We start from the raw sequence: 27,872 nt of genomic DNA, 5'->3' as shown, positions 1-27,872 counted from the left end.
GTGTACGCAAGTCATAGGACGTCAAGCTGTGATGTGTATTTATTCGGTCACGTGATACGCACAAACCGTGTTTCTCTACGAAATATCGGCGAACTCCGAGCTATGTACGCACCCTTGTCAAAATACCAAGTCTGTGGACGAGAGTGTTTAGTTAACGAATCACCTCGACATCCTTACTTGTTATAAAATAAATAAAATAAAGAGAATGTCATATGTTAGGTGTTGCTGTCTGTCCGAATGATTATATAAAACTGCTTTGTTTGCTCATTATTGAATGGACACATACTGTTTTTGCTTGTAGTACCGAAAAAGCATTTTTGTAAACAAGATTTGTCACGAGAATACTTAACAAACACTCCTGGGGAGGGTTTTCATATGTTTTCAGAGATCAAATGCATATGTACAAGTTCGTCATCCTCAAGAATTTAACATGCAAGATACTGGATTCATTTTTTGGCTTATGTAGGCTATGTTTTGGTACATTTGGTTTTTATACTGGTGCAGTAAACCATGCTTTTCATAAGATTACCATTTTCAAGAATGATGTGATGAGACAATTCTTATGACTACCACCAAACATCGATTTAAAAATCAAACTGATGGGCAAACAAATGGCCTCTGAAATGAATCACTAAGGAAATACAAATGTTGCCATTTATGCTCAGGAATAAGTTTTACTATTTTACTTTACTATTTTAACTTAATATTATTATTATTTATTTATTTATTTAAAGTCCGCTGTCTTTTCAAAACAACCAGTGCAAAACAGCAACAATTCAGGCAACTCGGAAAAAAATCCATAGCTTTAGGTCTAGCGGCGATATGCTTCCGAAGTAGCATCGGCTATTTCCGTGCATCATAACGTCATCTATTATGTCGTCACTTTAGTTAAAGCCCTCCCCTTCTCTGTGCAAACGAGCTGCCGCCATTTTGTGTGGATGAGTTTCATTTTACAGCGCAACTATAGGACGGAGAACCTCAGGAAACAATTCTACCTATCTCTCGAAAACTGTTAATTGGGAATTGACTACTATGAACTGAAACTCTTCCTAAAATCAATTATCAAGTAGATCCAAGTCAAGTGACGCATAAGCCAGTAGATTCCAGTCTCGATTTATGATTTTTTTGCACTTAAATGTAGCTTGAGGAAATGGCTGTGGAAAGCATGACTGTCCATCCAAACTCCCCAACAACCAACCACGATCACATCAACAGCCTTCTCACTGACGAAAGGTCGAGTAATTCTACAATCATATTTCTATACAATTTATTTATCCTGTGCTTTTTTAGATATAAAAAAGCTCGGGTTTTCTTTTTCTTTTTTTCTTTTCAAAGGGATTAAAGTCGCCTTTTTCTGGGAAACAAGTACAGAGGTAACGAACGCCATCTTGAAACGTTGCAGAGCGCAATCTGGAAGGTCAAACATGAACCTGGGATATGTTCAGAATTTACTTCATTTACAACTTTTACTTTGGATATTTTATTTATTTTTGTAGAGCAAACCGACCATATGGTCAAATTTCCTGTAAAATACCGTCTCAATCAACGAAAAGATAAATCAGATCTAATTAAGGGACAAATACTTTGAGAAAAAGTTATCTGGTAAATAGATCGTTATTAAATACGTAATTCGATGATTATTATCATAAATGATCACTAATCAACATTATTTACCCCAGGTTTGCAGAACTGCACCCGGAGGATTGTTAGCTGGCAGCCAGCTAGCGTTAGCTGTCTGTCGCGGTAGCTAATAAGCGGCCAAATGCAGGGTGCTAGCTTGTAGTTAGGAAAATGATATTTGATATATTTAGCTAGCCAGCTAGCAAACATTTTGCTAATATACCGCGCTAATGATTTCACTGCCTGTATTGCTAGTGATCAATTTGGCCTTGTTATGAAAATAAATGGAAATACCTAGTTAGCTAGCTCGGTAGCTAACAGTAGTTAATTAGCTGATGTAGCTAACGTCTGATCTTACAGCAAGGTCTAGCTTGCTAGCTAGCTACGCACTTACTAAACAGATCTAGGTAGCGCTAACTTTCGTGTCTATCATTTGCTGTATTATCAAAGGTGCGGAAAGATTAAGTTAAGATCAAAGTATGTATTCCGAATCAGTTGGTAATATAATGTAAAGTATCTCACACACAAAAAATCAGGTTAAACCTAATCCAGACCCATTAATAATCAAAATGATGATAGCTACACGTTGTCTGGTAAATTAGCTTAGTCTTTATGGATAGCTACCCGGCAAGCTTGATACAATGTATCATATGCAGTTTTTTTTTTTTTAGTATTTTCGCGGATAGCTGTCGGTTTTCTTATCACAAGACTACTTTGAAAACCATCCGCATTACCAAACGTGAATGCATGCCTTGACGTTATGCATTTGGTAACTAATAACACATTAATTACATTTTACGTACTGGAGGTTCGTCGCCTGTCGTGTATTCTAAATGCATTGTCTTAAATAACTACCTATGTTTTTAAAATGAATACAAGTTTAGGTTATGTTGCCAGTTAAACATTTCCTTTTAAGGCACGCTTCCCTTCCACATTCATCGGAGTATCCGAATTGTGACATACCTTCCCTTTATGTTAGTTTAAGTGAAAATGGTCTTTCATATCTTAAATTCACTAAGTTTTTGTTAGAAAAAGTTAAGTCACAGAATACTGTGCAGTTTTACAGTGCCCATTCCTCACGATCCAGTACTGTGCTCAACGTTTCAAAAGCATTCCAAAAGTTTTGAAAAGTAAAAAACACATAACGCTCCTTAATTTAACTCCCTGGTTGCCATAAGTGTTTTTGAATGTACAACAGTATGCTCTTGCCCCTTCAGCATTTGCCAGTATTTCACAGTATTTGTCCCACTTCTGCAAACCCCATTGACAATAAAGTGGGAAGACCACTATACTATTCTTAAAACAAAGGATAAAAAATGTCAGTGCCAATGCTTTTCAGTGGGAAATATGAAGATAGCCTGCCGCAGTAAGTACGTCCCTACACTATTTATAGAGCCCTTCTTGGACTTTGAGGGTAGATGTGTATGTAATCTGTTTCTTAGCTTTGCATGAGAAAAAAAAAATTGTTTTAGGCATGTTAGTATTTTACCTGAGTTATTGTACACAGTTCCTACAACTACTCAGTTGTATTTTCAACCCTGTAATTCTGAACGAGTTGTGTAATCTCAGCATAGCAAATAATCAACCCAATGCATGAATGATTAAAAAAAAACAATTATCTTCAGACGTGGCAATCACTGTAATTGACCTGAACCACTTAGGCCTAGTTTATCTAGGGTTTTAAATTGTGTAAGGCTTTTGTCCATTTATATTGCCTATTGTGGATTTACACATACAGGGCTTCAGAAATAATGTGATTTAAAATTTAAGAAGTGCCTAATTGATTTGTTCAGTATTAATTTGTCAGGCTTCCACCCTTTTCTTTTGTAAAGGCTGCTTTTTTACCTCGAGACAGTTTTAGCACAGTTCTTAAGCCTAGCTATTTTTAAGTGTGTCCAAAATTGCAAAATAGGAAACATTTGTAATCTCCAGTCACTGTTTTTTTTTTCCAAAATAGCATGATGTGAGGTTATTGTGTAACAAGATGGGAACATTACACATAGTACATAACTTTGTTTTTACTTGATAGTTTTTGGTGGAAAGATGTAGAAAACATAAGCACTGCAGCATCAATCAAAACAAATTCATATTTTATGCACTGACGCCTATTTAACAGAGGGATAGTTCCTTTATGATTTCAGTACTTGTCAGTGTAGGTTATTGTTAGTCTCTGTATGGTAACGGTGTTTGTGGACCAGCTTTTAGGAGAGAACAAATGTTGTCCTTCAGTAAAGTCAGAGGCATCAGTCGGTGGTTTTTAACTCGTAACTTGCAGAGCTTTAGTTGAAGTGAAGTGTAGTAGGGCCAACTCCAGTCAGCTGTGGCAGACATTTTGATTTGGTCTCGTTTGGCATTTGCCTGTTTGCTGACGGCGGCATCAGCACGGCACCCCTTGAGGAGGCGAGGCCAAGAATCGGGGCAGCATCAGTGGTGTCTTTGTTCTGGCTCCCGGCGCCCGGGGCTCGTCTTAACTGCTGCCCGTGGTGCCGCAGAAATGAGAGGGCTCATTGATAAAAGGCCTACTGTGTCCAATCATGGAGGGAGCAAGTGTGCGCTCACTGCCCCCCCCCCCAACATGACTTGAATTAAGGGGCAACTGGAGTACATGGGCAACAGAATTAGGGAGGTGTACACACTGCAAGTCACCCACAGTGTGTCTTTAACCGGATGAGAGCTCCGTGTTGGGAGAGACTAAGTAGCTGATCATGTAGATCGGTTGTTGAACATTAATGGATTTGTACATAAAAAAAAATCTGCTTCTCTCAATTAACCTTGGCAGGATCTGTTGCCCCTCCCCCATCCCCAGAGATGTTTTCATGGGCATGGCCTGCCATGTAGCCTGTGGGGAGGGAGGGAAGGAAGGAGGGCTAAAAACCTGATGCAAAATCAAGGTCTTTTTTTTTCCTCTCTCTCTTCACGCTCACTCGTGTTTGCTTTAAAGGAGCCTATATGCCCTGTGCTCCCAGCCTGTTATAACCTGGGAACTGAGTGTCAATTTTGTCTCGCTTAGGCATTAGGAGGGTTTTCTTCTTGTGCTCACAGCATGCCTGCCCCCCCCCCCCCCCATTTTAAGTTTGGCAGCTGACAGGGTGGCGGTCATCGTCTGGCCTGGTTAAGCCAGCTGTCTGTAATAAATAGCTTAAGCTGGAATAGAAACCAGATAGTGTCATGCTGTGCCATGCCCGCAAAACCCCTGAGAGGTTTTTCAGGCGGTAATGGCTTAAATGTGCACCAGAGGAAGGTGTTCCTTCTGTATATGCGGTAGCATTTGCAATGCAGGAACAGGATTGGGCCGGTTTGGTAGGGGAGTGGCATTTAGCCACTGTTTGACCTGAATTCTTCCAGCTGTGTTTCAGAAGCAAAAATAGGGAACTGTACAGTCTTATATTGACCTTTCTTACTGCAATCACCTGTGATAGCCACTGAAAACCTTGACAGAGCCACTCTTCAGCAAGTAGGCAAGTTGTATGTGAAAACTCAAATTCACAGGTGTAAGTGATACCAACAAGATTTCCTAGAGTTTTTTTTTTTTTTTTTTTTGCGCAAAAACAACATTCTGTGTTTTGTTTGCTGATTTTTTAGTTCATCGGCAGTTAATGTTATGAGCATGGGCATACACTATTTTGATTAGTAGTGGATATTGTATTTCAATACCACTCTCTTTTATTGCATGATTTCAATCAACTCCCATTAAAGTTTTGGTCTTGCGATCAGATAAAATAGCTGAGTCATTTTTGTGCAGTCACAGCAGCATTTCCAGCGATTGGTCAGGTGGAGGGGAAATGATGTAAGAGTACACTGACCGGCATCAGGAGCAGAAATCGGCCGATTCAGCAGAAATGCCTACCGCCCCTCAGTGTGCCCTCAGCCGGACGGCAGCCCACGGCGCTGTGCCGTATATTGCCGATGTTTCATCGCGTGTGTGGCCTGATGACAGCTTCACGCATGGTGAGGCTGAGTCATGCAGGTTTAAGGCTGTGTGCACTCCAGTGCATGTTTTTTTTGGCGACCCAAGGGAGTCAGATTAGGGGGCCCTGAATTTTGGTGGGGGGCTGCTTCCCTGCCACCGCCTCCCTCCCCGCTGAAAGAACATCCACTGCTCTAATGCGGTGTGGGTGTGTACTTTCAGTGTGTACTTCCGGCCGTTCACTCTCAATCTCCCCAAGAAAGAACCAGGTTGCCCTTAAACTTAGACCATAGACTAATGGCTCACACTTTAATAACCTTGTAACCTTTGTTAAAATATATCTTGTTGTCTGAACTTCCTGACGGAGGAAACTATGAACTTGGCAAATGGGATGGCTTTCTTTGAGGAGCTGTGAGTGGACAGATGAAGGTTATAGGACTAGTCAGAGCGACCGGGACGTGTGGGGCAGCTGAACTGTCCAGGCACCCCCCCTTGGACCTGTAAAGGCCTGAGCTGGTTTTCTCTCATAGGCCTGAAGCAAGATAAAACTTTAATTGGTCTCTTAACAGCTCTGCAAGCCAATAGGTAGCCTGTCCTTAGGGTGGAGTCGATACAGTGGGAACAGCAGCTCTACATCACCCATGTGTGATGATTATGGTTGTGTAAATTTCCTTTCTTTAGCTAGCCGTGGGTAGCTGGCTTTTGTTGTCCCTGTAGCGCAGGGCGGCTGGTTTGACTGTGGTAAAAACTGCGGATGCCCGGTGCGCTGCAGAGTGTAGTGTCCGTAGCTCCTGACTAAAAATCCTGAGTTTTTGGGCTTCCCAGAATTGCTCACCCCTTCCCTGTAGCACTGTGTGTGTAATGGTACAGTAGGTGTGTCTTAATTCGCAGGTCTCCAGAGTGTTTCTATTCTGAGTAGTGTTGCTGTTTTTTCAAGGTGTTTGTGGTGACAGGGGCATGACCGGAGTAACACACCAACATCAACAACCAGTCAAAAGGCCTCCCCAGTTAAGCCCCCCCCCCCCCCAAAAAACAAAAATCATAATCATACATTTTGGACATTGTGGGGTTCTACATTACCCCGGGACTAAGTTACACAAGCTGATAACACTGAAAATTTCTCTTCTATGGCATAAGTCCCTTATTCCTGACTCACCCCATTACCACTTCCCTCTCCTGTCCGAAATACAAGTCTTCAGTATGCACAGAAGGTCCCAATATGTATGCCCTACATGAAACCCAAAAGTCCCAATACATGTTTTTGTGTTTTGCATGTTCTATCATAATACTGCATTATTAAGGCTATGTAGGCCTATAGTTGTTATCAAAAACCTGCTAAATAGCCATATTTTTAGCTAACACTCCCCAGCCTAACCCATCCCCACCCTCCCATGTACCCACTTATATTAAAGAGGGAAGAGGCACATGAGGAACATGCTCTCCCTAATTGAGCACTACCTCTATTCAGTGAAATTCATACACGCCCAGTTAAGTTATGTGCGACGTTTGAACGCATGCGTACCATATCTCTGACATGACAGAAAGTGAGGGCAGAAAGCTGTAGCCTTCCCCCTGCAACCGCCACGCATGTTGCCTCTCTTACGGGTCCTGCGTGCATGTCAGTGATAATATATTTCTGAATGTTTTTCGGGAGCGTTAAAGCTGGCCTCGTGTGACAGACAGGGTTCCAGGAGCCCTCTCCCTGTTCCAGACACTGGCTCAGCTGGGACCCGCTCCCTCAGGGGTGTCTCGCTGTCGCTGGAACCGGCTGCGGCTTGCCGGGCTGGTTGTGAGAGCGAACACCGCGAGAGCAGCACAGGTTTCAGCGCTGCGCTCCAGTAGTGACATCCAGCCCTCCTGTACCGGCTCTGGGGTTAAAGGAGTCACAGGACACAGAGTTATGAGGGTTAATGCACAACTGGCCTCCACACGCTCCCCCCCCACCCAGCACCAGACGGACAAACTGCTCTTGCCGCTGAGGAAACACTCCAGTGGTTTCAGTGTTATTAGTTCACCAGAAGGAGCAGTGGCCTGGTACTTATGCTGGTACGTGTGTTAATCTAGACCTCAGACATCCTTTAAAAGTTTAAATTAAAACCGATAACTGCTGTTGGTAATTGGCAACAAGAGCCAGTGTGAGCAGAGTAGAGAGTGGGTGTACACTGCACCGAAGGTCTATACTGCCTGTCCTTTAAGTGTATGCACAGGGGCTCAGAACAAACAAGAAATATGTGCAGTTCGCTGCGTTGGCGTGTTGCTGTGCTTTAGGTGTCGTGTAGTTAACGTTGATTTTTAACGGCCTCGGTTGCTTCGGTGGTTTGTTTTGAAGATTAGAAAGGGCCTTGGGCTCTAAGGCAGGACTTCACTGGGTTTCACTGAAACCATAGGAACCCCCCCAACAAACACAGCCAGCCAACGGCTCCCTGTGCTCACTTGATTTAATGATGGGAAAAGATGAATAAACAAAAAGCAGTACTGTCAGTTACTCCCTCCAGTTGACCAACACTGGCAAAATAAATATTGGGAATGGTTTGACCACAGGGAGGTTCATGTGCATGGTAGTTTTAAATTTACTATTGGAAAACTATGAGATGCCGGTGTGAGGTGTGCGCATATGTATTTTGCTCTAAAATAAAATGTAACCTCTTAGGGAGATATTTAAACGGACTCTCAGTTTTTAAATTTAAGTAAATTCTGTATTGTCTTTTAGGTGGTGTCAGATGGCGGGCTTAATTTAGCCGGGCTGGGAGAATCTTGGATACTGGCGTCACACCTGTTGAGGCAGAGTTAGCACAGCACCGTGCCATAACACGCTGTGTCTGTGTTTGTGCGTCTGTGCGTGTGTCCACAGGCATGAGGATGAGGAGCTGGAGGAGGGCGAGCTGGAAGATGACGGTGGCGAGGCGGAGGCCGCCGGCGGAGGGGGCGAGGCCCCGGAGAAGCCCCGGCGGAGTAAGGAGCGCCACGCCAGCGGCTCGGACGACGACAAGGCCCACCGCCGCAAACGGAAGAGGAGGAAAGAGCGAGAGCGGGAGAAGGAGAAAAGGAGGGCCAAGAAGAGGCGCAAATCCAAGCACAAAGTGAGCCTCCTCTTCCCCTTCGTCATACACAAGCACAGTCAGGCCTGCGACAGGACTGGGACAGGGCCGCGATGGGCCTGAGGTCTGTTGAATCCACACAGCTCTATTAGGCTCTAAGAAGCCAGGTGGCGGTTTTGAAATGGGCCTCTACAAACAACCCAAACGATGTGTAACACTGTAAGGGCAGGATTGCATTGACTGCTCAGGCCCTGATGGGAGATCACAGATACAGTCTGGGTAATTTTGTTTGTTTGAGCAGCAGAGACCCGCTCTCGTGTCTAAACCTGTGTGTGTGTGTGTGTGCTTATCTGTGTGTCCTTGTGTGCGTGTTTGTCTCTGTGTTTGTTTGCGGGTGGTTTGCTTCCCACAGCGTCACGCCTCCTCCAGCGATGACCACTCAGACTTTTCAGACGATTCGGATTACAGCCCCAGTGAGAAGAGGAAGTATCGGGAGTACAGCCCTCAGTACCCCCCTCCTGTGAGTACAGGAGCACCATGTGCCCCACACCGTACACGCGTGTCCCACACTGTACACTCTGTAAACATTTTCTTGATGCTCCCTACGTGTTTTTGTTGTAGCCCAGCATTATGACACCTGATTCAACAAAGTAACTAATCATAGGTCTTCAATGAAGACCTTGGTAATCAGTTGTCTCATTGCTGGACTAAAACAAAAACCTGTGCCCACACCGGCCCTTTTTGGGTAAGATTAGACACCTGACTTCGATGTTTCAGTCTGGAAATGAGTCGTCCTTTTCTCGGTCGCAGTCCCACGGGGGCTACCCCCCTCCCCCTCCTCACGGTGGGCCCGTGCCCAAGAAGGGGGGCTACATGAAGTTGGACAAGCAGGGCTACGGGGGCTACGACGATTACGAGGAGGAAACCTACGAGGCGGAGGAGGACGAGGACATGGGCGAGGAAGACTATGACGACTTCGCCAAGGAGCTAAACCAGTACCGCAAGGCCAAAGAAGGCGGCGGTGGTGGAGGTGGTGGTGGTGGCGGCGGCGGCGGAGGCGGCGGAGGCGGAGGTGGTGGCGGTAACAACAACCGGGGTGGCAGAGGCATGAACCGCGGGGCCAGAGGTGAGGGGCTGCCCTGGGGCTCCTATCGGACTCTTTTATTAATGAACTATTAATGAACTAACAATGTATGGATACAAGGAACGAATAAGCTTTAATACAGGGTATGTGCTGAAGCTGGGCTGCCTAACCCTGTTCCCGGAGATCTGTTTCAACCCTAATTTGGCACACCTGATTCTACTAATTAGCAGCTCAACGAGATGTGTAGCTGTTGAACGAGGTGTGCTTTGTTAGGGCTGGAATGAAAACCTGCAGGGCGGTATTTCTCCAGGAACTGGATTGAGCAGCCCAGTGCTGAAGTGTAGCAGTAGCTTAATGCTGTGATTTTCTTTCAATGCATTACTTGTATTTGATTGGAAAATTGTAAAATTCTGACTTGTTTGTATTAAAAACAAAAAATGGTTTGAAGTTTGTTTTCAAAATAATATCTTATGGTGTGTGGTATTTGCATGAAGTGAGAAGTATGCGGTGGTGCAGCATATTGGGTTTTGATGCATGCCTGCTCTCTGTCTCCCCCTACAGGAGGAAAAGGGCGCCTCAAGAACCAGCGAGGGCGTGGCAGAGGAATGAGGGGCCGTGGGGGGAGGGGAGGTGGAGGGAGAGGCCGGGGGCGGGGCAAGATGGTTGGGGAAAATGACGACGGGGATGGGATGATGTATGGAGATGAAATGGAGGTGAGGCACCGACAATGCCCTTAATTTCACGTTTGCATAATGTTGCATTCAGTCCTAATTGTTCAGTTGTTTAACGCCTGTTGAATTTGTGTTGCACAGTACATGGATGATGATTACGACAATATGGGTGATGACGACTATGATGACTATTCCAAAGAGCTGAACCAGTACAGGAAGTCCAAGGACCGCGGTCGAGGTGAGAGGGACCGCTATCGCACTTCCTGCCCCGGACTAAACCCTTAGCCGCTGATGGTTTAGCTCACACACTGCAAATATGTGCAACTGCAGAGTTTCTGCAGAAATCTTTGCAGCATGAGATAATGATCTTTATACAGAATGCATATAGAACCATGTAAATAATATGATAATTCAACTAAAGGTTGGTTTTGTTCTACGCTTGTGGTGAGCTCATTGTGAAGATATTCAGTGTGTTTTAATGAACAGTCACATCATAGGTATAGACTTGTAACTAGCTCTCATAGGATTTTTCAATCTTTTTCAATCAATGTTAAATTCTACAAATAATCTGCCTCGGATTGTTGCTTTAATTTTGGGAATGAGTAATTCCACCCTATAATACTGCCTTGTTGTTGCATTCATTACACCTTAACTCTCAATGTGGACTCCCTGTCTAGTTTACTAATGGTCTGCACTTTGGGTTGGTCGTTTCTGCAGGTGGCAAAGGAGGTCGAGGGCGTGGCAGGGGGAAGGGCGGCAGGGGCATGGGTCGCGGCCGGGGGAGGAACAGGGGCCGGGGCCGGGGTGGAGACCAAGGCCACGACGAGGACAACAATGGTGACATGGACATGGGGGTGAGCCAGCCAGCGACAATGCTTCCTCTTCCCCTAGATCAGAGCTGCCCCGCCCTTTTACTGGGGGGCTACCGTCCTGTATCTATGTATGTAATCTGGTACACCTGATTCTGCTAATTAGCTGCTCCAGGAGATCCAGGAGGCTGTTTAATGAGCTGTGCTTTGTTAAGGTTGAAATGAAAACCTATTGGATGGTGGTTCTCCAGGAACAGGGTTGTGTCATGCGCGTAAAAACGCACAGGTGGGGGGAGGCAACGGATCCCCTTTGCATGGTGAAATGCATGATGGGAGTCTTATTATGCCATCTCATTTGATTTCCCAAGGCTGGTGTGGTTGTTGGTTGTCTTGGCCTGATCTTTATATCGGTGTGACATAAATCTGGTCACAAAAAACCAAGCCACATTCAGCCACAAAATGGAGGCCACTGTGCAAGAAGGAAGCTGTTTTAATTGTGGACAAGCAGCACAGTTTTTTGTTGGTGGTGAATTCATCCTTGGGGTGAACTGATTTGGGCTGTGGGATGTGGGGGCTGAGCTGTGGTCTCTCTCTCCCCCTCTCTGTGCAGGATGGGGGCGGCGGCCGGGGGCGAAACGACCAGGACAAGCACGGACAGGACAAGAAAGGGAAGGCCATCTGCAAGTACTACATCGAGGGCCGCTGCACCTGGGTGAGCCCCTCCCCCCCCGCCGCTTCTGCGTTTCTGAGAACGCGGCAGGCGAGGCCGTCCTCTCGCGCGCTGGTCCTCGCCGCGCTCTCATTGGTCAAACTGTGCTTGCTTTTCCACCACAGGGGGAGCACTGCAACTTCAGCCACGACATCGAGCTCCCGAAGAAGAAGGAGCTGTGCAAGTTCTACATCACGGGCTTCTGCGCGCGGGCGGAGAACTGCCCCTACATGCACGATATCCTTCCCCGCCGGCCCGGGCTGAGGCCCGTTCCCTTTCGCCACTGTCCGTTCAGGACAGGAGCTGAAATTCTGTGCTTGTGATTTCTAATGGAAGTGACCCCCAGCCCGGCGCTCTGCTGTTCTGAGGGTCTGAGCCCCAGTGTTCTGATCAGATTCAGTCAGGATGGGGAAAGCAGGGAGGTTCCCCACAGTCTCTGACCTGTGCATGACCAGGCTTGAGTCATCGCACACTGATACTGTAAAAACAGTATGGAGAAACACGGTCCTTTTTATACACTACAGCGTGTGGCTTATTGGTTCTGTAACAGAGAAGGTCTGAAGGTCTGTTTGTTTCTAACAGGCACGTAACTGGGCTACTTGCCAAGAGGCTGTGTGCCTTCGGGCGGATGAGGCCTGCCAGTGTATTACTCAATTTTTGTCCTGCAATTAAATGTTGTTTCCTCTTCAACAACATAGTAAATTCAACACGTATGATAGATAAAATATGTTTGATTCAATATTTAAGAACAAATCGCTCATTTGCTAGAGTGTATAACATTGTATATACTAAGGGTTTCTCTGCAGAGCAGCTGCAGAGCTCTTGCTGCTCTGCATGAGAGCGACTCAGTGCTGCTGCTGTCCGGTGTTTCCTTGACTGCGCAAAACGCGACTTTCCCTGCAAGCTGTTCCACACGACGGGCAGCTGCGTGAACGGAGACGAGTGCATGTTCTCCCACGAGGCGCTGACGGACGACACCCAGGACCTGCTGGACAAGGTGAGGGGCGGGGCCAGCGCTGTGCTGCGTGCATATGACTCAGACCTGCACTTTAAAATAGGAATTGTTCAGTACACGCATGGTGTATGCCAGTTGGGCACGGTATGCCCTCGGTCAAAGACGGGATTGGTCCCTGCCTAACCATAGGTACATCAGCAAAGTGATTTTTACCCGTATGGTCAGCTGTGTTGGTGTTAGCGGTAGAGGGTGTGGCTCTGCTCTCTCCTCACCCGTATGGTCAGGTGTGTTGGTGTTAGCCTTAGCGGTGCAGGGTGAGGCTATGCTCTCCTCACCCTTATGGTCAGGTGTGTTGGTGTTAGCGTTAGCGGTGCAGGGTGAGGCTCTGCTCTCCTCACCCTTATGGTCAGCTGTGTTGGTGTTAGCGTTAGCGGTGCAGGGTGAGGCTCTGCTCTCCTCACCCTTATGGTCAGGTGTGTTGGTGTTAGCGGTGCAGGGTGAGGCTCTGCTCTCCTCACCCTTATGGTCAGGTGTGTTGGTGTTAGCGTTAGCGGTGCAGGGTGAGGCTCTGCTCTCCTCACCCTTATGGTCAGGTGTGTTGGTGTTGGTGTTAGCTTTAGCAGTAGAGGGTGTGGCTCTGCTCTCCTCACCCGTATGGTCACTGTGTTGGTGTTGGTGTTAGCTTTAGCAGTAGAGGGTGAGGCTCTGCTCTCCTCACCCTTATGGTCAGGTGTGTTGGTTTAGCGTTAGCGGTGCAGGTGAGCCTGCCTCTCCTCACCCGTATGGTCAGGTGTGTTGGTGTTAGCGTTAGCGGTGCAGGGTGAGGCTCTGCTCTCCTCACCCTTATGGTCAGGTGTGTTGGTGTTGGTGTTAGCTTTAGCAGTAGAGGGTGTGGCTCTGCTCTCCTCACCCGTATGGTCAGCTGTGTTGGTGTTGGTGTTAGCTTTAGCAGTAGAGGGTGAGGCTCTGCTCTCCTCACCCTTATGGTCAGGTGTGTTGGTGTTAGCGTTAGCGGTGCAGGGTGAGGCTCTGCTCTCCTCACCCTTATGGTCAGGTGTGTTGGTGTTAGCGTTAGCGGTGCAGGGTGAGGCTCTGCTCACGCTCACTGCGCTGCCTGCCTTTCTCTCTGCACACAGATGTTGGCGGAAGACGCGGAGGCGGGCGCTGAGGATGAGAAGGAGGTGGAGGAGCTGAAGAAGCAGGGGATCAACCCTCTGCCAAAACCCCCGCCCGGCGTAGGCCTCCTGCCGACCCCGCCCCGGCCCGGCCCCGCCGACACTTCCGCCCCCCAGGATTTTGGGCCCCCTGGCCCCCCGCCCGGCCCTATGGCCCCGCCGGGTCCCTCCGGCCCCTGTCCCGGCCCCCCTCCTCCCTGCCCGGACGGAGGCCCCTTCCTGGGCCCGCCCAACCCCAACGGCCCTCCCCCGCCCCCCATGGGCCCCCCGCCCCCCTGTCCCGGGAACGCGGGGAAGAAGATCCCCTCGCTGTTCGAGATCGTGGTGCAGCCTACGGGACAGCTTGCTCAGAAGCTGGGCGTCAGGTGAGCCCCTCAATCATGTTTAAGGAAAGATCATTCACTTTTAGTGTCCGTGCTCTGTGTGGAAAGTTCCAGACTTCAAATTCTTTCTTCTCCTTCTGCAGGGGGCCAGTGCCTGGTGCCCCGCCCGGTCCTCCTGGGCCCCCCGGACCCCCCGGACCCCCCGGTCCCCCGGGCGGGCCCCCTCCTCGGTTCCCCGGCCCCCCTCCGCCAGGACACATGGGCCCCGCACCCCCCGGCATGATGCCCCCCGACATGCCTCCCATGGGCCCCCCTGGCATGAACCAAGGGCCCCCGCCAATGATGCCAGGCTTTGTACCCGGAGAGGGGCCCCCGCATCCGGGTATGATGCCCCCCGGGCCCCCACCCCCTGGGGGCAACTACTTCGACAACTTCTACCACCAGCAGCAGGGCCTGGAGATGGAAGGGGAAGGGGAGCAGGGTGAGTGCAGCTTCTCCCAGGGACCAGATCACACAATCTCACACGCGTCAAACAGGCTGCTGCTCAGGGCAGTCCAGTCCACCGGCACCTTAACCAGACATGCTCCAGCTGGGAGTCACAGCCCTGGTCCTGGGGCCCCCAGCACAGATACCATCCAGTCATTGTTTGAGAGATAGTGATAGGATCACCATACAGAAGGGGTCTTAGAAGGGAATGGAGTCACTGGCAGATGGGGAAGTTTGTATATGGGTTGTATTATGAGTCAGCTTCCCTGCATGACTTCAAATCTTTTTCTCTCTTAGGTAGAACATTTTGCTTGTTTTAAGTTACTTTTTTGCTTTTCTAGTGAAATTGTCTTACCCCTTAGGCAAATCTTGTAATGAGGCAAACTTTCTCATCTCATTGGCTGGAAAGCTTTTTGTTTTATTTAGCACAAAAGTTATAGAACTAAGGTTCTAAGATTTTGCATTGGAGACCCAGATCTCAGGCTGCTGATCCTTCACTACATGCTGGCTCTGATTGGCTCCTTTTGAATTGTGATCGTTGTTAGAAAGGAAGTGGATCTTCTGACCAGTCCAGTCGTGATATGCAGTCCCGTCGCGATATGCAGTCCAGTCGCGACATACGGCTGTGGCACGACCCCTCTGATTGACGCATTGTTGCTTTGCGTTCCCTCCAGGAGAGGAGTACCAGGACTACAGCAGCATGGAGGTGGGCGAGGGCGGGACCTTCAGCGAGCAGGCCTCCGCCGGGGGCGGCCCGGGCGCCATGATGGGAGCCGAGGGCGCGGCCAGCGGCGGCTCGTCCAATCAGCAGCCCGGGCTGACGGTGCCGGACTTCCTGCCCCCGGCCCAGCGCGTGCTGTTCATGCGCATCCAGCAGAAGCAGCAGGAGGAGGAGGAGCGCGCGCGGAGGCTGGCTGAGGGCGGGGCCGAGCGCGACACGGAAGGTACCGGAGCTCGCGCCGCGAGCCGCGAACGCCACGCCTCCCAATGTAGCGATGAGCCCCCGAATGGTGCTCCTGTCAGTCACTGGCTTATTTGAACCAATCAGCAGAGCTTGCTCTCCACAGAAAGGCCTTCCCATTTTGGGTCTGGCAAAGCCGCTAAGGCACCAGCACCGTTTTGTATCGTTTTGGCATCGGTATGAGCAAAATGTGAATGGTGCCCATCCCTAGTTTTCATGCAATTTGATCTAAACTGAAATGTCAGTGTAAACTATGGGATTGGTCCCTTTCTGAAATGGGGGGGATGGAAAATTTGTTCTGTTGCATTCAAGCCTAGAACGTTGTGAATGTTCGTCACAGTGCCTTATTTATACACTATTGTTGATGTAGTGATTATTTCCTCCAAAAGATGGTGCTGTTGTGCCTATGATGCAATGCATTACTGTGTAACTTACTGAGAATTTCCTCTGGCTCATATGTAGTAGTGAGTGCTGCCCGTGTACTTTGTCACTTATTTATTTCTAACCGTTAGGTGACTCGGCGAACTGGTATTCCAGTGAGGATGAGGATGGTGGCGGCAGCGTCACGTCTATCCTGAAGACCCTCCGGCAGCAGACGCAGGGCCCAGCCAAGCCGGAGGGCGGCCCCAGCGACCCCCGCCTGCAGAAGGCCACGCCCCTGCAGCCCGCAGCCCGCCCAGCGGACCCCCGCCTCGCCCGCGACCCCCGCCTCTCACGGGCCGCGGACTCCGCCCTGTCCGCCGAGGGCAGCCCGTCCGCCGCCTCTCCCTCCTCCTCCTCCTCCTCCTCCGCGTCCAGCGCCCCCGCGGACCCCCGCCTCGCCCGCCACGCCGCCTCCGCCGCCGCCCTGCCCCCCAAGCCCGACGCGCCCCACAAGCCCCCGGCCCCGGGCCCCGGGGAGGAGGAGGAGGCGGAGCGGGTGCTGCGGGACAAGCCGGTGCCCATCCCGCTGGACCCGCTGATGGGCATGACCCTGCGCGACCCGCGCTCCCAGCTGCAGCAGTTCAGCCACATCAAGAAGGACATCATCCTGCACAAGCCCCACTTCTCCAAGGCCGTGCTGTGGAACCCCGAGGACCTGATCCCCCTGCCCCTCCCCAAGCAGGACTTCCTGCCCCTCCCCCCCGGCATCCCCCCCGTGGCGTCGCTCGACCCCCGGCTCACGCGCGCCCAGCAGCTCATGCACACCGCGCCCCCCCTGGCCGCCCCGGCCCCGCCCGCCGACCCCCCCGCCAGCTCCCTCCCGGACTTCGAGCTGCTGTCCCGCATCCTCAAGACGGTCAACGCCTCCGGCCCCGGCTCCGCCCCCACGCCGGCCCCGCCCTCGGCGCTCCCGGGGGCGGCCCCGGCGGTGCCTGTGGAGAAGCCGATGGACCCCCGCATGGCGCGCAAAGCCGCCGCAGACCCGCGGCTCCAGCCCCAAAAATCTGCCCTCAAGCAGCCCTCGGAGCCCCCCGCCCCCCAGGCCTCCGCCTCCCCGGCCCCCGCGCTCCCCCCCTCCCCCACGCCCACCATCGCGCCCTACGACCCGCGGCTGCTGTCCTCGGGCGGGGCCGGGCGGGGCGTGGGCGGGGCGGGCGGGGGCCAGAGCAGCGTGCTGAGCGGGATCAGCCTGTACGACCCGCGGACTCAGAGCGCGGGCAAGGCCGAGGGCCCCGCCCCCTCCGCCAGCACGCCGGCCGCCGAGCCCGCCAAGCCCAAGGCCAAGGAGCCGCTGTTCGTGCGCAAGTCTGCGCTGGACCAGCCCGAGGCGGAGAAGGGCGCGGCCGGCGGCGAGCCCGCCACGGACCGCTACAACAGCTACAACCGGCCCCGGCCCAAACCCGCCCCCTCGCCCTCCGGGGGGGTGGGAGCGGGCGGAGCCGCCGCCGCCGCCGCCGCCTCCTCGTCCTCCTCCTCGGGCGGGCCGGGCGGGGCGGGCCCCTCGGAGCAGCCGCCCGCCCCCGCCGTGCACAACCTGCCCGTGTCCACCCTGTTCAGCATGGTGAAGCAGGCCAGCAAGCCCAGCGGCCCCGGCAGCCCCGCCCAGCCCGACAGCGCCGAGCAGGACGCCGCCTCCCTCAAGGACGTCTTCAAGGGCTTCGACCCCACGGCCTCGCCCTTCTGCCAGTGAGCTCCGCCCCCTCCTCCCTGCCCTCCCTTTTTAAACGCGACAGAGCGCCGGGGCGGGGGGCTCGGGCTGGTGACACAGACGCTAGCTCACGCGGGCGCGCCCCGCCCCGCCTCCCCCTGCACTCGCTGCAGTGTCGGAAACTTCTAGAACAGACTTAAGGGTGGGTGGGGTGGGGGTTATGGATGTGAAAAAGAGAGAAAAACAAAACTTCTATTTTAAAACAAACTAGAAAAACATATAAGTAAATGTATTCCCTTTACACGAGTCCCTCCCTAATTTGCAAGGGGAAAAAAAGAATGAAATGTGTACGTGTACGCGAGTTAAGATTCTGAGAGGCCTTGTGTTTCCCCCGCGGCAGTGACGTCAGTGCTAATTTAAGATGGCCTCTGTCAAGTTTCCTCCCACTCTGCGGCCCTCCCCCTCAGTCCTGACGGGAGGGCTGTTTGTCTTGCTGAGCTATGGCTTCCGGGCGCGCGTTTCGCGGCTCGTCCCGTCCTGCCGAGAAGGGGGGGGGACACCGAAGAAAAAGCTCGGCGCCCCGCGTCCCCCCCCCCAGTTCCGGCCGCTAGCCGCTAGCGCTCGCCACTTTCCTTTTGCTTCATCTCACGTTTTCCTCTGTCTCCCTCTGCCCTCGACGGGTTGGCCCTGGTGTGGACTGTGCGTGGTCGCATCGCTTTTTTAAGTCTTTTAGCTCTGTGTTGCAGCACACCAGCATTAGCCTTGCCTGTTCGCTTGTATGTTCTTTTTTTGGCTTGGGGGGGGGCCGGGGGTTAATGAGGTCAGACCTGGCTTACCGCCTCCCCTTCTACGGAAAGAAGAAACTGTACTGTATCCACTCCTGTTTGCCTCTGACTTTTTTCACATGTAATAGGATTATTATTTATTTTTTTATACTTAACAAAATCGGCTACTTCTATCATTGGACATTTTGACCCGATCGGTTTTATTTGTTTTGTTTTTTTTCCCCCTTTGTTCTTCAACTGCGTTCTCATATTGGGATAAAAATGTGTGAAATGGAATACTGGTGGAAGGGGGGGGGGGGGGCGGATAATATTTGACAGAATTTTTTAATACAAAAAAAAAAGCAACAAAAAAAAAAATCGAACTGCACTTTTCCGTTGGGTCCGGACACGGAAACTCGTACCAGCGCATAGTTATGTTTTTTTTCTTTTCCTTGTGCTGAAAATGGCCAGCTTTGTAAATCTGAAGTCCTCGTCTGAAATAAAGGAGGCGGCGTTTTTTGTAAGCCTTCAATGTCGGTGAAGTTTGTGAAGTAATTAATAAAGCCGAAACGGGCTGAACTTCAGAGCGAGCGGTCAGGGTGAAGGTCCAGCGTCGTTCTGCTCCAGTGTGAAGCCTCACGGACAGGATGGTTCAGCGCCACCCTCCCCCCCCCCCCCCCCACACACTGCTGAACTGTGCCCCTGTCCCACTCGACCAGTCTTTGTGTGTCCCCTCTACCTGAATTCAGGATGCTACGTCAGCGATGTCCAGCAAGCTCATCTCTCCAGAGACTTTCCCTCAAAGATTTCTGAGACACTTTCCAGTTTCACAGGTGTAAAGTTAACTCGCCAGATCTGGAGATGGTGAAGCAGATGTTTTTAAATATTATTCTTGTACATTGAATTGATATTAAAGGTAAAAAAAGTACAACTGTGCCCTTTCCTGACCCATGTTATTAATAAGCAGTTTATTTTTTTTCCTGTACTGTTGGGAGATTGGACGGATCGAAACGATGGCTCACTGGCCGGTGCTGGGAAGCATTGCAGTGCACACGCTGATGCAGTGTAAGCAGGCTGTTCATCACTTTGATTCTCATTGAAGGGGGATGGAGATGGGCTCATGCCCAGTTGCATATTTTTAGTTTGCAGCCACAGGAACAAACCCTGCTCTTGGGCATTGTATTGTAGATGGTCCCTGGACCAGTGTAGGGAGGGGCTGTTATTTTGGGCCCCATTAAAGCAAAGCACATGAAAATCCTGGTGACCTCCCTGGCAGAAGCTCTGCTTTTTAAAGAAATATTTTTGTACAGTTCTAATTTTGAGTAGAATATAAAACCTGGCCCTGTCCACAGAAACCATCGTTGATGTGTTTGTTTTTTGTATAGTGTGCAATATAAACTTGCGTGTACTATTTTTGTAAGTAAACTCTTGTCACACGGTTTTGTTTTGTGTTTTAAAAATGTATTTTTACAACGTTACTGAATTGTGGGTTGGATATATTGGGAAGCCTGAGAACTGAACAACATAACTGCTCACATAATCCCACTTAAGCGAACACAGAGGTGATTTTAAATGGTGTATATTTATTAAAAGAAAAGCTGCATCATTATGAAATCTAACAGCATGGTACTTGGCTATTTGGTCAGTGCAATGTCGCTGTGACGGTACTGGAGTGTTGTAAAAGTCTTTAAGCTGAAGTCGGAAACTTGCACAGTAGCATTTCAGCCAGTGTGGGGTGTTTTCTCCTGCACACTAGAGATCTGGCTGTTTGATCCTCTTAGGTCTACATTACATTATGGGAAGGAACTTGCAGCCTGTGTATATATAGCTTCCCTGATCTTCTTAAAGTTAAAATGGGTCAAGACATCCCCCTGCTTTCGTGGAGGATTTCCTGACTCCTGCAGTACCTGCAGTGACCTCTAGAGGGCTGTCTACATCAAGGTAAACCCTTGTGAGCTGTAACCTCTCCTCCACTTGGGACAGTTTACATTATATAGGTGCCCCACTTAATGATATTTAAAAAAGCAATTGAACATGAGAAATAACCCTTGTTCGTTGGGCAGATGTCCTCTCTGGCAGTGATGTTTGCATGTGTGAGGTGTGTGTTCGGCGTAGGTAAATAATTATAAGTGTTCAGTCTGTCTGCCATCATTCAAAAATCACTTAATAGGGATCAGCTTGCGTGAGGCTGCTGAAGTAAGTTCTGCTGTTCATTATCTCTGCCTACAGACCGGCTTCATCTTTTTGGCTGGACCGCAACAGCGGGGCTAGCCCTATAAACGCGAATGTCTGTGACTGAGTGACTGACTGATGAAGTTACATTGTGCATGTCTGTGACTGACTGATGAAGTTACACCATTGGTCGGCCGGTTCGGTCCAGTCATATACTAGGTTTTGACCTGGTCTTGTTAACAGTTGATTGCCTCGACTCCTGTGTTTCTATACATATTAGCATTGTTTATTTGAATGGAGCTCTGCTCAGAAGAAGTACAGTATACTAGTTTTGATGGTGGAACGGTACAGCACAGCCACACCTTCCTGCTTTTAATGCAGTTCAGGGGTTTGGTCACTCAGCACCCGACAGTCTCTCCCTCTCTCAGGCCCCCACTGGTCCTGTGTATCTAAACATTCTAGAACATTCTGAGAAACCACAGAAACAAACTGCAGCGGTGGAAACGGGCTCAGAATGGGAGGGCTGGCACAGACACGGGACTGCAGCTTAGCAGGGCAGGCCCCCATTGGGTCGCAGTGTTCCTCTGAGGGCGGGGTCTGTCGAGATTACCCGTCTGCGCGTACACTGTGTACCCCTGCCAGCAGAACGCCGGAGTGCTGGGATTACCGTGCTGTTCCCACAGGACAGGCGACCTTATGAACGCGACACTCCTACCGCACCTCCCCCACCACCACCCCGCTTCCTGTCCGCTACGAGGAATTCCACCCAGCGCACTTTTCATGGGAAGATTTCTGTGGGCAGCAGGAAGAGGTGGACTTCCTTTCACCGCCGAGCACAGAGCCCGTTTGAGAACGCTCACATCTCCCTTGGCCAAAAACTTAAAAACAAACAACGAAAAACTAGACCCCATTCTGGTCCGGTCATTTCACATACTGAGCACTTTATGTTTGTGTTTAGGCCTCTTGGCGGTTCCTTTTTTTGGGGGGACATTTGATTCCCTGCAGAACCATTATCATTCAGAGTGGCTGTTTCCCTCAGCTCTGTGTAAGAGACGTGATTCACTCGGATCTGTTGCTGTTGTAAATAGGAGAGTGAGGAACAGTTTCCCTACAACTTTTGTGTATATCTGAATATGTCAACAGTGCCGTCCAAAGTTATTCACTTCCTTGACAAAGATAAGCCCAAAGGCTGTGTAAAATTGTACAGGCAATGAGCTATATAATGTAAATAAAAATTATTTTGTTTTGTAATAATACAGAAAAAATTAAAAAAATGTTTTTTCCAAAATGTGGTGTCAATTATTCACACATTTCTTTTAAGCAAATGCCAACAAATCTATTGACATGCAGCTTTTTAAAGTCTTAAGGAATTATATTGTGGCCTCCAATGGATTCCTGTTTCACTGGGGTATTAATATAGGGTTACACACATGAGATCTATGTGACATCCATCATTTTGGGGAAATCTCACAAGAAAGAAGACAAGGTTGGTGGGTTTGGAAATGGTTAAAAAACAAAATAATAACATTTTATCTGTGTGTGTGGGGGGGTCTAACAAAATGAAATGTTAATCAAACGTTGCGTTTAAGGGCTGGTCTGGTCCACGTTGATGCAACCAGCTAAACCTGTGCTGTGTTATTAAAAGTAAGGACAAAATAATGGAACAATTTGAAAAAACTCTGATTGGTCAAGAAATTGGCTACAACAAAATCTGTTTATACAGTGAGGGCCCAGGACTAAATCTGAGCATTCAATCTAATCTCTTGATGGCTTTGTAACCCAGTAAAGACATGACAAAAGACCTAAAAAGTAGTAACAAAACATTTCCATTTCAATGAAATGTTTTTTTTTTTCTATAGTTCTTTTAATAGGCACTCTTGCAAAGATGCTTTATAGAAAAGTAGCATTAAGACTCAGAATTAACTTTAAAAAAACCAGCAAGTGAGGTAAAAACTCCTCAGTGGGATGAAAGAACCAGTGAGAAATTACCTTTGGTGGGAAGAAATCTTGGGAAGGTTTCTTGCTCCAGTCTGTAGGAGCAAACAATTGTGGTGGTTTGGTCGGTTATAACCCAGAGGGTTCCAAAAGGGATAGACAGGGGATAGACAGGGGAACCCAATTTATTACAAGAGTTATTTGTTGGGCAAAATGGTTCAATCTGGGAACTTCAACAGTTTTCACACCTACCATAGAGGGTTTCCCTGTGGAGACAAGCCAAAGAACTGTTTTGTCTGAGAGCATATGAGCCTATCTGACACAACAGCCTCTTGCAGCAAAGAAGTGTTTTTAAGGCAGTGTTGCCACCATTTTTGAGAATTTATGTGATCAAATATATCTGTAGTGAAGCTGCAACCAGAGATTTTTCAGACAAGGGGTATTTGTTGCATTTACTGCTGTCTGGCTTTGAATTGCATTAAGTTGCTTGTATTAAGAAGTTTCCACATGAATGTATTTTCCATGAAATGTACAAAATATGGTTTTGTGTGCTGCCAAGGTGGCTTCAGGGTAATGCTGTATTTCATCAATGCCTTTCCTGACTCGCCAGGAAAGTGGGCACGTCAAAAACGTCACCGAAAAGCACCTCCGTCCTCACACTCACCCTGTGATCTCAGATCAGGCCTCAACACACTGTGCAGTGGGCCCATCCGAGTGGATCGCTCTACTGAGGTCAGCTGATCAGAGGTGATTTGGGGGGCGGGGGGTGGTGCTAGGCTGGAACAAAGGCTTTCTTCAGGCCTGTGTGATCTTTTGGAATGAGCGACTCCAGGCTCCCAGAGCTGCTTGGCCTGCCCTTAATGACACCCCAGCAACACCCTCCCCATTTCGTCATGATTTACCAAGGGGTAAAAGTCAATCCACAAGAGTGTGAGAAGGAGCCCTTCAGGCGGCTGTGCTGAACTGGCTCTCTCGCTCTCTCTGGGGGCCGTCTTTACAAACAGGGCGTGAAGCATTTATTTCCTTTAACTTTTCAGCCTGGCCACTCCCCAGGTCTTGTTTTTTTTGTGTGAATGTGTGTGTGTGTGTGTGTGCATGCTTTTTATTTTTCTCTCAAGAACATAGTCTGCGTTCCACTGCCCCTTTTATGTTGAAGTCCTGTTTAATGAGAATTTTGACTTGGCAGTCAAAAAATGTATACAGTGTCCAATACAGATCAAATGTACTCTGTCAGTGTAAAATGATCTCAAGTAGTGCCTACTAAAAGGCACTTTTAAAAGCTCAGTGTGTACATTAGTTAATCTCTAATCCTGCACAAATTGGGATCCAGAGTATTGAGTACAGCATTTCTGAGTTGTAGTTCTGATCTTGGATCAGGTTTCCCCTGTCCATGTCCTAGCCTTACCCATTTTGAACTAAAAAGGAAAACTGATCCTAGATCAGCTCTTCTCATCTGAGATGCTATATGAACATGGATCCAGAGCCTCAGTCCAGGCAATTGCGCCCCACCAGGAGTACTGGCCAAATGATAAAAGTCTGTCTGTGTGTGTGTGCGTATGTGTGTGTGCGTGTGCGCATGTGTGGGGTGGAGGTCACCACTGAATCATGAAGGACATGAAGTTCAGAGCTGTTTAAATCAATAAGCTCCGCCCACATAACCTACACTGTACATCCGATCCCTGCATAAAAACTTGGCAGCAGAGGGTCCGTCAACTATATTTATATTCTAGTCCTGGAGTTGAACATACTTCCTTCGCACCGTCCCATTGTTGGCAGGATGCGGGAGAAGGCGGGACGGGGAGTGGACAGCCCCCCCCCCCCCATGGCGCCGGGAGGACAGAGGCTGAGATAAGCTACCAGACTGGCCTGTCTGTTTGACTCTGTTTTTTTGTGTGTGTGTGTGTCTGTTTTATTTGATTTAATTTAATTCATTTTTCAGAACAAGGGGTTGACGCATTTACAGTGTCCTCCCCCTCCCTGCCTGTCATTTACCCTGGCGTTCTTCCTATCCATTGCATCACACCATTGCATTTTGTGCAAGACAGAGGCCTTGCCCACTTGAAGCAGAGCAGCTGGAAAGTAAAGATACAATTTTTTTTTTTTTTTAGCCAAAGAGTATCTGGCTTAGTACAGTTTGCTTAATACTGAGCTGAGTCCTGAGGGTCTGGAATAAGGATTCAGGGTCCGGTTTTGAGGATAGCTCTCCCTGTATCACATTCAATATACATATCATCACAATTTTAACAGCACTAAAACAAATAGGCAACATTTTTATAAATTGTATAATATAATTTCTTCACAAACACTACATAAACATTCATAAAGGCTTATTCAAATAACCACAAGTTGGTGTGGATTACTTAGCATGTCATTTGCTGTAATTTCACTTGCTGCTAAGTTAAGACACTATTATATGACACCCCATATGCCTGTTAGCAGTTATTGAAGTAAGCATTCATGAACGTTTGCGTAATGTCTATGCAGTCACTATGTATGGCTTATGCAAGACTGTTCACAGAAAATGTTATTAAAAGATGTGTGGCTTCTTATTCTTGCGCTGGAACGTTGTTGTTGGAAGCGCTGTTTTTGGCTGTACCCATGCACTTTGGCCTGCTGCTTATTTGATTTCCATGTTCATCTAAATTTGCCGAGTGGAGTGGTGCATCCTGCTAATGCGCCAGTACTCTGTGTATTGATGTGCCCTGCAGTCTGTTTTTAATCCTGGCCGTGCCCGCAGAGAGGGAGGGTTGCGCTTGTCTTTCTGCTTATGAACAGCTTAGATCAATCATGATCCTGCAGTCCCTGTATACAGGGGCACCACCTGGGATTTTGGGCCCAATGAATAGATCTCACATTGGGCCCCACCAACCCAGGCCTCACCATAAAAATGGTCCTCCCCCCCAAAAAAAAAAAAATCTAGAGAAAAAAATGTATACTTTAATGAAAATGATTTTATTAAATAATGAGAGATGAATAAATACATTTACAACATTACTTTACATTACAGGCATTTGGCAGACGCTCTTATCCAGAGCAACGTACAACAAAGGCTTACAACAACTAACTTGCTAAGAAAGCTTTTCCCAAAAAATATATATTTACATCTACCAATATAACAATATGGTTGAAATATCAAAATGGGCTATAGGTCTGCTGTGCAAAATCTCAAAAGTCTATTTGCTACAATGTTTTTCTATTTGGGAATGTTGGGTTTTGTTGTTGTTCATCTCTCCTGTTGTGCTGTGTAATTTTGTGCCATTTGCTTGCAAAGTGGAAAATATTTTTTGACTGCACAGGGATTTCAAATGCTGGAAAAAAAATAAACTGGAAAAAAAATCTCTACGAGACTGCTGCGTTCCAAGACCAGGACTGGTCTCCTCGCCTTTTCCATTGCTTTTGTGAAACGTCATCCTTTCCAAACTCGGCCTCACAATCAGCATGTGTTGTCTTCCGCTTAAACACTAATGGGAACCAAATGCCTCTCGTCGAGAGGTCCACAGAGTGATCCCATTCACAATGCACTGTGTGATCAGCTTTCGGCAAAATATGTCAATAAACATTGAGATCTTAAACAGAATCTGATAAAATGTGCATCGCATATTGTATAAGCTATTTATCACTGCAGTTTGTAATGTTTGTGAGGTGGCCTTCAGAAGTATCAAAGCTCGACCCTTTTCTAAAAGCGACCGTTTATAGGTCCCTTAACCCCACTCACTGTGCTGTTCGGGGTAAACAGTGACAGTCTGGAGCAGGTAGAGCCTACCTAAGCAGGCCAATTATCCAGAAGGGCAGTGTGAGCAGGCATTCACCAGCGGTTACCACTGATCCATCAAATCCTTGCAGAGCTGGTTGATTGTGAATCAGGGTCTGCTGGTTGAACAAGCTGCCGACGGCCCTCGAAGATGGACCCGTCTTAGTACTGCGTTAGTGCGCTCTTATCTCGAACTGACTGTGTACACACTATTCTTTTTAACCTTCCTTTGCTATCTTGTTTAGATTCAATTACAGATTCAAAAAGTAAGAAACTGGATCTGTGAGAATAATTGCATTGGCAGTCAACTACATGTATTGCTTTATGGGGGATTTAAAACCACAAAACCATAAAACTTAAATAAAAGTAAAATTTTCTTGGTTGTATAAGGTTGTGCATTTTTGTGATGTGAACTCATCGGAGCGACGAGCGAGGGGAAAAAAAGCAAGGCGCACATCTTGCGGGTCTGCGCAGAGCTGGAATGGATGGCTCACAAATGGTTCTAATTTACATCTCGTGCACGGTGTCGTAGTCTGGGCACCGAGGGAGGGATCCGCGACAGAGAAATATTTTCCGTGTGTCTTGACTTCAGAGACGACAGAACGCGTGGGTTTGTGATTTACCCCTGTCGTATCCTTTATGGATCAATGAGCAGTGCTGCGTATGCAATTGGAGCGGCAGGTCTGGCGATAGTTTCAATGTATAAATCCAGACAAAGACAGGCGGTTGGATTTTGATCCGTTACGTTGTCTTGAAAAGAGTTTAGTGTGGAGTTTCCGGAAGAGCTGCTGCTGCATATTTATATGAATAAATATAGGTTACACTAGTAAAACATATAGGCCCAATTTTGCGAAGTGATACCTGCTCCAATCTTGTTGAGATTAACACCTTATTTTGAATGAAAAATTGTCAGAAAAGGTGACATAACGGTCATTTCGCTGTATACTCGATCGTAATAATTTATGGGCAAACTATTATCGAAACTTAAAAACCTTTCGTGTTAGATGAACTTCCACAAAGTGTTATTCCGGTCCCCGTCTTTCTGTCTACCCAAGTGCTGCCTTGGCCTGCTAATTGTTATTCACAGGTACTCGCGCAATTCACAGAAGCTTTGAAATGCAACTTCTTCCTTTAATCTTGTTTAATTAAACGCCTAACCACTTTCTTCTATCTGTAGTAGGCCTATGTGTTGCTCTGCAACCCCCCTGACCAATAGAGGCCACTGTGGCGGCAATTTTTCCGGACAGATATCTTGAATAAATTCCTAAACATAACCATTGCTCTCAATTTTCATGCTACACCTTTGTGGTGGCGCATTTCGAGTTGCTACCAAGGGAATCGGTATGTAATATTAGCTCTATATATTCGTGTATGGTATCAAGGGAAGAGGTTGTTTTTTTTTCAAGGGAAGAAGTTGTGTCGCTTTTCTAAGCTCCTTGTA

The 27,872-nt window shown here is 48.3% G+C and overlaps 1 protein-coding gene across 3 annotated transcripts; it reads left to right on the top strand.

Moving 5' to 3' along the window:
* The first annotated feature begins 909 nt into the window (after positions 1 to 909).
* On the top strand, positions 910 to 20,192 carry zc3h4 (zinc finger CCCH-type containing 4). Of its 3 annotated transcripts, none has more exons than XM_064301303.1 (14): positions 910 to 1,233; positions 8,379 to 8,607; positions 8,978 to 9,085; positions 9,376 to 9,691; positions 10,211 to 10,362; positions 10,462 to 10,558; positions 11,038 to 11,174; positions 11,740 to 11,841; positions 11,964 to 12,075; positions 12,726 to 12,835; positions 13,930 to 14,333; positions 14,435 to 14,772; positions 15,452 to 15,721; positions 16,251 to 20,192. In XM_064301303.1, exons 1-14 carry the CDS (start codon positions 1,151 to 1,153, stop codon positions 17,849 to 17,851), a joined length of 4,059 nt encoding a protein of 1,352 aa, XP_064157373.1. In that variant the 5' UTR covers positions 910 to 1,150; the 3' UTR covers positions 17,852 to 20,192. The 3 variants fall into 3 exon arrangements, with proteins under 3 accessions (XP_064157373.1, XP_064157374.1, XP_064157375.1); XM_064301304.1 differs by having other exon boundaries at positions 11,964 to 12,080; positions 12,731 to 12,835; XM_064301305.1 differs by lacking the exon at positions 910 to 1,233 and adding an exon at positions 1,240 to 2,986.
* The last annotated feature ends 7,680 nt before the right edge of the window (positions 20,193 to 27,872 follow it).

This window comes from Anguilla rostrata, chromosome 12 (assembly GCF_018555375.3).
Source record: "Anguilla rostrata isolate EN2019 chromosome 12, ASM1855537v3, whole genome shotgun sequence".
Taxonomy (NCBI): domain Eukaryota; kingdom Metazoa; phylum Chordata; class Actinopteri; order Anguilliformes; family Anguillidae; genus Anguilla; species Anguilla rostrata.
Note: the sequence above shows the minus strand (reverse complement) of the source record. Positions and strands in the feature narration are given on the sequence as shown.